The 8,249-nt window shown below is 38.6% G+C and overlaps 1 protein-coding gene across 1 annotated transcript; it reads left to right on the forward strand.

Moving 5' to 3' along the window:
• The first annotated feature begins 581 nt into the window (after positions 1-581).
• LOC18008940 (tyrosine-sulfated glycopeptide receptor 1) lies at positions 582-4,490 on the forward strand. The gene has a single exon (XM_006390615.2). The coding sequence runs from the start codon at positions 1,053-1,055 to the stop codon at positions 4,320-4,322; it is 3,270 nt and encodes a 1,089-aa protein (XP_006390677.1). The 5' UTR covers positions 582-1,052; the 3' UTR covers positions 4,323-4,490.
• The last annotated feature ends 3,759 nt before the right edge of the window (positions 4,491-8,249 follow it).

Here is an 8,249-nt window from a genome sequence, read left to right on the forward strand (position 1 = left end):
ACTTGGCATACTAAAAAAATATAAGAAGATCCGCTAAAAAGCAAATAAAGAAAAACACGAAATATAAAATGATGATTATACAGAAAAAGCAAAAAAAGGTGTGTAACACCACCACCACGACGAGCCACCACTAACCAGCCGCCCCAAAAGGTAAACTCCTCTCATTTTTTATACACAGAAAAAAATACAAAAATGTTTATCATACTATTCCTCACCATCTCTTCCCTTTCGGTAATTTTTTAATTTGTTTCAAATCATAATGTTTGTGCCCATCATGAGTATAATATCATCAAATTCAATTTTCATGATCAACATCATAGCACGCACGCACGCACCTCCATCTCCAAACATGAAATGACCCAATTTCCTGCTTGTTTTTTTTTTTTGTATTTTCCTCTCTTAAATGAATCTGAACAGATCAATAGTTGAAACGCATATACAAAAATATATTCATACCAATGAATAGATGACATAACATAACCAATCTCGCTTTTTTTTTTTTATGTCAACGCATAGCTAACTCACTATAATATATTCATGGATATATTATTATATAGATGAGTAAAAGAAATATATAGAGTATATAGCGCTGACTTTAACAGTTATTTACATAGGGCTGTACAAGCTTTTATTACAGGAGTAATAACCCAATAAAAGCTTTATAAAAGAAAAAACTTTACATAACAAAAACTTTTATCACAAGAGGAATAATAAAAAGAAAACACTTTATATAAAAAAACAATACCCACTGGCCACAAGCCACAACCACAATCGGGACAAAAAAGATAACATGATTAAATAAAATTTAAAAGAAAAAAGAAGGAAAAAAGGTAACTTTGGGTGTGACAAGAAGTTTTCTTCTGTTTGGTCTGACTATTCCCTATGGTCAACGGTGGTATTGAGAGCCATTTACAAGCTTCGACACAGAAACCCAGATTGGATAATGATGTCTGTTGCTTATTTTCCCTGTCTTTCGTCTTCTTCTTCTTCTTCTTCTTCTTCTTCTTTAAGCTTAATCTTTCTCAGCTTCTTCTTCTCTTCTTGTTCTCGCCATGATTGACGAGAAGATGAGATCTAAATCCACCTGTCTCCTTGTGAGACCAGTACACATGGTTCTCTTCCTCCTCCTTTATGTTCTTTCCCTCTCTGTCTTTTTATTTACAGTTTCAGAGGCTGTCTGTAATCTCCAAGATCGAGATTCTCTCCTTTTGTTCTCCGGCAACGTATCATCTTCAGTCTCTCCTTTGCATTGGAATTCGTCCACTGATTGTTGCTCCTGGGAAGGAATCTCCTGCGATGATTCTCCCGAAAATCGAGTCACTTCGATTCTTTTGCCCTCCAGAGGACTCTCCGGCAATCTCCCGTCGTCTGTTTTGGATATCCGTCGTCTCTCTCAACTTGACCTTTCCCGTAACCGTCTCTCTGGTCCTCTCCCGCAAGGTTTCTTCTCCGCTCTTGATCAGCTCACGGTTCTTGATCTTAGTTACAACAGTTTCAATGGTGAACTGCCACTTGAACAATCATCTGGCAGTGGAAGCAACCGAAACTTCCCAATTCAGACCGTTGATCTCTCCAGCAATCTTCTTGAGGGAGAAATACTCGGCGGTTCTGTTTTTCTTCAGGGTGCTTTCAATTTGACCAGTTTCAATGTCAGCAACAACAGCTTCACGGGTCCAATCCCTTCCTTCATGTGCACAAATTCACCTCAGCTCACCAAATTGGATTTCTCTTATAACGATTTCACCGGCGATATCTCTCAAGGATTAGGCAGATGCTTGAGGCTAAGTGTTCTTCGGGCAGGCTTCAACAAGCTCTCTGGTGAGATCCCAAAAGAAATCTACAACCTTTCTGAGCTGGAGCAACTCTTTTTACCAGTGAACCATCTTTCTGGAAAGATTGATGATGGGATTACTCGTCTCACCAAACTGAGATTGCTTGAGCTTTACTTCAATCACCTCGAAGGAGAAATACCAGCGGATATAGGTAAGCTTTTCAATCTGCGCAGCCTCCAGCTCCATATCAATAACCTCACAGGTTCTGTCCCGGTTTCTCTTGCCAATTGCACAAAACTTGTGAAGTTGATTTTACGGGTTAATCGGCTGGGAGGAGCTTTATCGGAGCTAGACTTTTCTCGTTTTCAGAGCCTCAGCGTTCTGGACCTTGGAAACAACAGCTTCATCGGCGATTTCCCCTCGACGGTTTACTCCTGCAAAAAGCTCACAGCAATGAGGTTTGCAGGCAACAAGTTAACGGGACAGATATCCCCGCAAGTACTGAAATTGGAGTCCCTGTCGTTCTTTACATTTTCAGACAATAACATGACGAACATTACAGGCGCTATCAGCATTCTGCAAGGCTGCAGGAAGCTGTCTACTCTCATCATTGCAAAGAATTTTTACGACGAAACAATACCAAGCAACGAAGACTTTCTTGCGTCAGATGGGTTTCCAAGTCTCCAAATATTCGGTACGGGTGGATCCAGATTGAAAGGTAAAATACCAGCTTGGCTGGTCAAGCTCAAGAGCGTAGAAGTTATGGACCTGTCACTAAATCGACTCGAGGGGTCGATTCCCGGTTGGCTAGGAACTCTTCCAAACCTCTTTTACTTGGATCTTTCTGATAACCTTCTTACAGGAGAGCTTCCAAAGGAATTGTTTCAGCTGAGGGCTCTGATGTCCCAAAGAGCATACGATGCAACAGAGCGGAGCTATCTAGAGCTTCCTGTCTTTATCAGTCCTGATAATGTCACCATCACTCAGCAATACAATCAGCTTTCCAGCCTCCCACCTGCGATATACATCAGAAAGAATAAACTGACCGGGAGTATACCGATCGAGGTTGGACGGCTAAGGGTTCTCCATGACTTGGAGTTTTTGCAAAACAATTTGTCTGGCAGTATCCCAGATGAATTGTCAAACCTCACAAACTTAGAGAGGCTTGACCTGTCCAACAACAGTCTATCTGGTAGAATCCCTTGGTCGCTCACTGGCCTCCATTTTATGTCCTATTTCAATGTTGCAAACAATACTCTCAGTGGGCCGATACCCACAGGGAGTCAGTTCGATACCTTCAAAAAAGCATATTTTGAAGGAAACCCATTGCTCTGCGGTGGTGTACTGCTAACCCCCTGCACAACTCCAACTCCACACTCTACAACAAAGGTGGATAAAAAGGTCAACAGACCACTTGTTTTGGGGCTTGTCATTGGGCTGTTTTTTGGCGTCAGTTTGATTTTGGTGCTGCTCGCTCTGTGGGTGATGTCGAAGAGGAGGGTAAATCCAGGAGACTCTGAGAACGCCGAACTGGAGATAAACTCCAACGCCTCGTACTCTGAAGTTCCTCCAGGTTCGGAGAAAGACATAAGCCTCGTGCTGCTGTTTGGAAACAGTAGATACGAAGTTAAAGACCTGACTATATTTGAGCTCTTGAAAGCTACCAACAACTTCAGCCAAGCTAATATAATTGGCTGCGGCGGGTTTGGCCTTGTCTATAAGGCTATCTTGGATAACGGGACGAAACTGGCGGTTAAAAAACTCACAGGAGACTATGGTCTGATGGAGAAAGAATTCAAGGCAGAGGTAGAAGTTCTGTCCAGGGCCAAACATGAAAACCTGGTCGCTCTACAAGGTTATTGCGTCCATGATAGCGCACGTATACTTATTTACTCGTTCATGGAGAACGGAAGTCTTGATTATTGGCTGCATGAAAATCCCGAGGGTCCAGCCCAACTGGATTGGCCAAAAAGACTTCACATTGTCAGGGGGGCAAGTTGTGGACTAGCATACATGCACCAGATATGTGAACCACACATAGTGCACCGAGATATCAAGTCCAGCAACATCCTTTTGGATGGAAATTTCAAGGCGTACCTGGCAGATTTCGGGTTGTCAAGATTGATCCTTCCATATCGCACCCATGTTACAACTGAGCTTGTGGGCACATTGGGTTACATTCCCCCAGAGTATGGACAAGCATGGGTAGCCACTTTGAGAGGTGACGTGTACAGTTTTGGTGTCGTCATGCTCGAGCTTCTCACTGGGAAAAGACCAATGGAGGTTTTCAGGCCAAAGATGTCGAGAGAATTGGTCGCGTGGGTTCATCAGACGAGAAGGGAAGGGAAACCAGAGGAGGTTTTTGATCCATTGCTGCGGGAAAGTGGTAATGAAGGAGAGATGCTTCGTGTGCTTGACATAGCCTGCATGTGTGTGAACCAAAATCCTATGAAAAGACCAAACATCCAACAAGTTGTTGACTGGCTTAAAGACATAGAAACGGAGAACACAAACCAAAGTAACAGAGGAGAACCCGAAGAAGAGACATAACTGTGTGCCTTTTTCTACTTTCATCATTAAAAAAACACACATCTGCATAAGTAAATATATACACTTATTTTTTTCTTGTCAAATGCATATCTTAACCATCATTTCCATGTAAATTATATTTTGATGGTAACAGAAGCTTTGATAATGTAAAGAACATGAAATTTTGCAGCTTGTGGCTTTCAAAACTACTTCTTTATTATTTCACACAACATCTTAAGCATTTGAAGCTTCCATATGATATATATAAAAACAGATGCCTGTATAATAAATCAATGAATGTGTCATATCGAATCACAGGATTTCAAAACCAATTTTCTGAAATCACAGTGGATTTTATTGAATTTCTCGCTAGATCTATCATGCTCTTAGCATACGACTGTAAAATTGAAGTGTGTGAGGTTTGTAAGCGGCATTTAAACGAATACGTGGTGTGCATAGTTACCGAAGAGACATCAAGCAAAAGAAAAAATGCAACAAAGAAAAGGGCAAAGAGTGGTATGACCCGAGGCAAAGACGAAGCAAACGAGAGGTTAAATCTGAGAAGCCGAGACATACCTAAGCATCAATGGAGGACGCAGAGACGGAGAGAAAGAAAGAGAGTTTTTGCAAAAAAATTATGAAATGTTTGTCAAACGATAAGCGGTTAGATTTGGACTTTTAAGGTGTGTTTGGATATGCATTTAAATAAAACGGCGTCGTTTGGTGGTAACTGAGAAACGATGCTGCAACTAACCGACTTTGAAAAAGTAATTTCGTTAGGTATTTTTGACTTTTGAGACCATAGCTGATAACTTCACTTTTGTGATCTTGACAATTGTAGCCCTCAAGACCAAAAACCAAAATTGACATTTATGGAATCTCTTATTGGTTACATTATATTTTTCTTAATTATTACAAGTCAACCATAAATAAGGGAGAAAAAAAATAAAACTTAAAAGAACATGATATAGAGGGAGCTAGAGGCCAAAACACCTAATCTGATTTAGATCAAGATTAACAAGAAACCCTCTCTATACTCTGTCTTCATGATCTTATAAAAATATGGCCGAAGAAACCCTCATCAACGATGTCGGTGGAACATCTGTTGAAATGAAAATCTCCAATAGAACGTTTTTTCTAAGTCACGTGTGAAGCAAGTAAGCAGGCGGGAAGCCAAAACCCTAGTTCATGTTAAGGGAAAAAGGCACACAAGAAACTCTAGATGTGTTGGAGGTCAACCAAAAGAATGAATTTAGTTGAATCAAATATAGCCTTATGACTCATATCTTAAGGTTATAATCTTTTAGTAGTCGTCGTCGTGATCAATGTATGAGCGGAGGAGCATGGTGGCGCAGCGGCGGAGTATATATAGACGGGCACGATGCTGTTTCACCAACGAAGAACATTTGGTTGTGGAGCTAATCCGGGATTTGGAATTAGGTTTTTTCTTCGCCGGAAATTCAGCCATGGATATAATTTAATTGTCTGATTCTAGATATGAGGATGTAGCTATCTATATTACTATATATATGCGTCTGATCTCGAATTTTGATTTACATAGAAAATGGAGTCTATGGAGCTAATGGATAATGATAAGAGCTAGAAAAAAAGGTATCGTAGAGACCAAGAAACGTTGATTTTTCTTGGATATGAAGGAAACGCAAGGGACTGAACATGGTCTTATTTTGGTCTCGACAAAATCAAGGGATTTGCCCGAGAAGGAATATCTCGCCATACGAGGACGGAGTTTACTTGTAACATACAATATATATGTGATAGTATCAAGATATTTAATTTACATGTATCACACACTTAGAGTTAATAAAAAAAAATAAAGTTCCAAGATTTGTGCGTCTTACATACAATTTTGCTTCCACGGTTTTTTTTTTTAAAAGTCTTTACCTTTTCTTATTCTATATTAGTTCTAGTTCTACTCGAGTAGACTAGCTAGTTGATGTTCGATGTATGTCAACGAGATGTGGAACAAAGAAGTTTCTAAGAAGATATGTGTAGAGATTATTTCTATCTTTCCTCACTTTTTTTGTTTGCCTCGAACAAGGTATATGTTCCTCTAAGATAGGCATAAATCCCCATTGATTCGGATATAAGAGATATGCTAATACATAAAATAAGAAAAGGTAAAGACTTCATTTGCAAATTATATGTTGGATATTATCATGCCTACAAAATGTTTATGTTAGAAACGAAAGTGTGAGAAGAACGTTTCATTTAGTAATTACAGATGGAAATTTTGAGACTTTTAATTGTTGAACAGATGTTTGGTACTGAATTGTGTCAACCTTTAAAATATCTGCTATAACTTTTATATTCCATTCTTGATACACGCTTCCAGCTTTATTATCAGTTATTATTGGGAGATCGATGAGATCGACCATACTGATAAGGATCCAAAAGATTATGGAAGATCTTAGTTTAGGAAATTTACATTTATCTCTAAATATATTATTTACATTTATGTTTATCTTAAATTAGGAAAGTTAGGTTTAGCTTATCTCTATATAATAGAATGCATTTTGTAATATTATTTTTATGAGAGTCTAATATAATTCTTTCTAAACACTTTTGTGTTCTTATGCTCATCAATTAATCATGGTATCAGAACCTAGATCCAATTCTCATGGATTGTGGTTTTTTGTTTTTCTTTCTATCTTCTTCACGTATGTGGTGGTGCTGAAGACACCAAAGTTGAAGTCTGTTTGTAGCTTATTTTATTATTTCGGCCAATAAATAGTCATATCAAGGCAATTTGAATTTTTAATTGGCTAGCACAATTGCTAGTATTTTTGGAGAACACGTTCCGAAGATGGTGTTTCTCTTTATGATTTCATGATCCCATATATTACATGTATGGCAATTTTTTATGAGCATGGACCTTTGATTTTGGTTCGTTTATATTTGATGATGTTTTCTGCCCTCTCAAAGATATTCTTTTGATTCAACTTCTTTTACTCGTGAGTTGTTATTTCGCAATCGCGAATTATTTTTGGACATCGCAGTTGCGAGTTTTGTCCTTTCTACTATTTGAAGAACCCTACGACCGGGTATAAACGTCGTTAATGACCTAACGGCTGGGTGTTGAAGCCAATTGACTCGACGGTGGAGTATAACACCGATATTTTGAAGACATGTCCAATCTCATACGTGTTACCACATATGAGCTTGCGGGAGGATATTGGGAGATCGATGAGATCGACCATACTGATAAGGATTCAGAAGATTATGGAAGATCTTAGTTTAAGAAATTTACATTTATCTCTAAATATATTATTTACATTTATGTTTATCTTAAATTAGGAAAGTTAGGTTTAGCTTATCTCTATATAAGAGAATGCATCTTGTAATATTATTTTTATGAGAGGCTAATATTTCTCATCAATTTATCAGTTATGGAAACATGCTTCCAAATTATCGCCTCTGCAGAAAAAAGGTAACAACTGAGGATGAATAAGCTGTTTTCATTGTGATTCCAAGTAATGGATCCCAATCTGTGAATGTATTGGTTACTGAATTGGAGGCTTTGCACGTTTTCTTCAAATAACGATTAACCATCTCGTACTTTGGACCTTGAAGAAGCGCTTATACCAGGACGGAGAAAAGAATATGTACACTTGAGAAGAAAGTATGATTTCGAGAGGCTTAGCTTTAGAGGAATGAAGGAATTGGAGGCTCAGCTTTAGACAGGTTGTAGCTTTTCTCATTAAATTGCTTGAACCAATCCACAATTGTAATTATGAAAAGGTGCATGTTCTTAGATTTTTGTAGGAATCTGGTCAATGAACTTGGCGGATGCCTAAATTCTCATCGGAATTGATGCCACTTTGTGTTTTTGTTTGGTCCTAATCTAAAGCATATGGTTGCAAATCGATGATGCAAAGCTGTAGTAACAAACATCAATCACTCAGTTTTGAAGTATTAGAGACGGTCAGA

The sequence above is a fragment of the Eutrema salsugineum genome, unplaced genomic scaffold (genome assembly GCF_000478725.1).
Source record: "Eutrema salsugineum unplaced genomic scaffold, Eutsalg1_0 scaffold_9, whole genome shotgun sequence".
Classification (NCBI taxonomy): Eukaryota; Viridiplantae; Streptophyta; class Magnoliopsida; order Brassicales; family Brassicaceae; genus Eutrema; species Eutrema salsugineum.

Bases quoted from the DNA above. Each gene is read 5' to 3' on its own strand.
- LOC18008940 (XM_006390615.2), top strand. From the start codon at position 1,053: ATGATTGACGAGAAGATGAGATCTAAATCCACCTGTCTCCTTGTGAGA.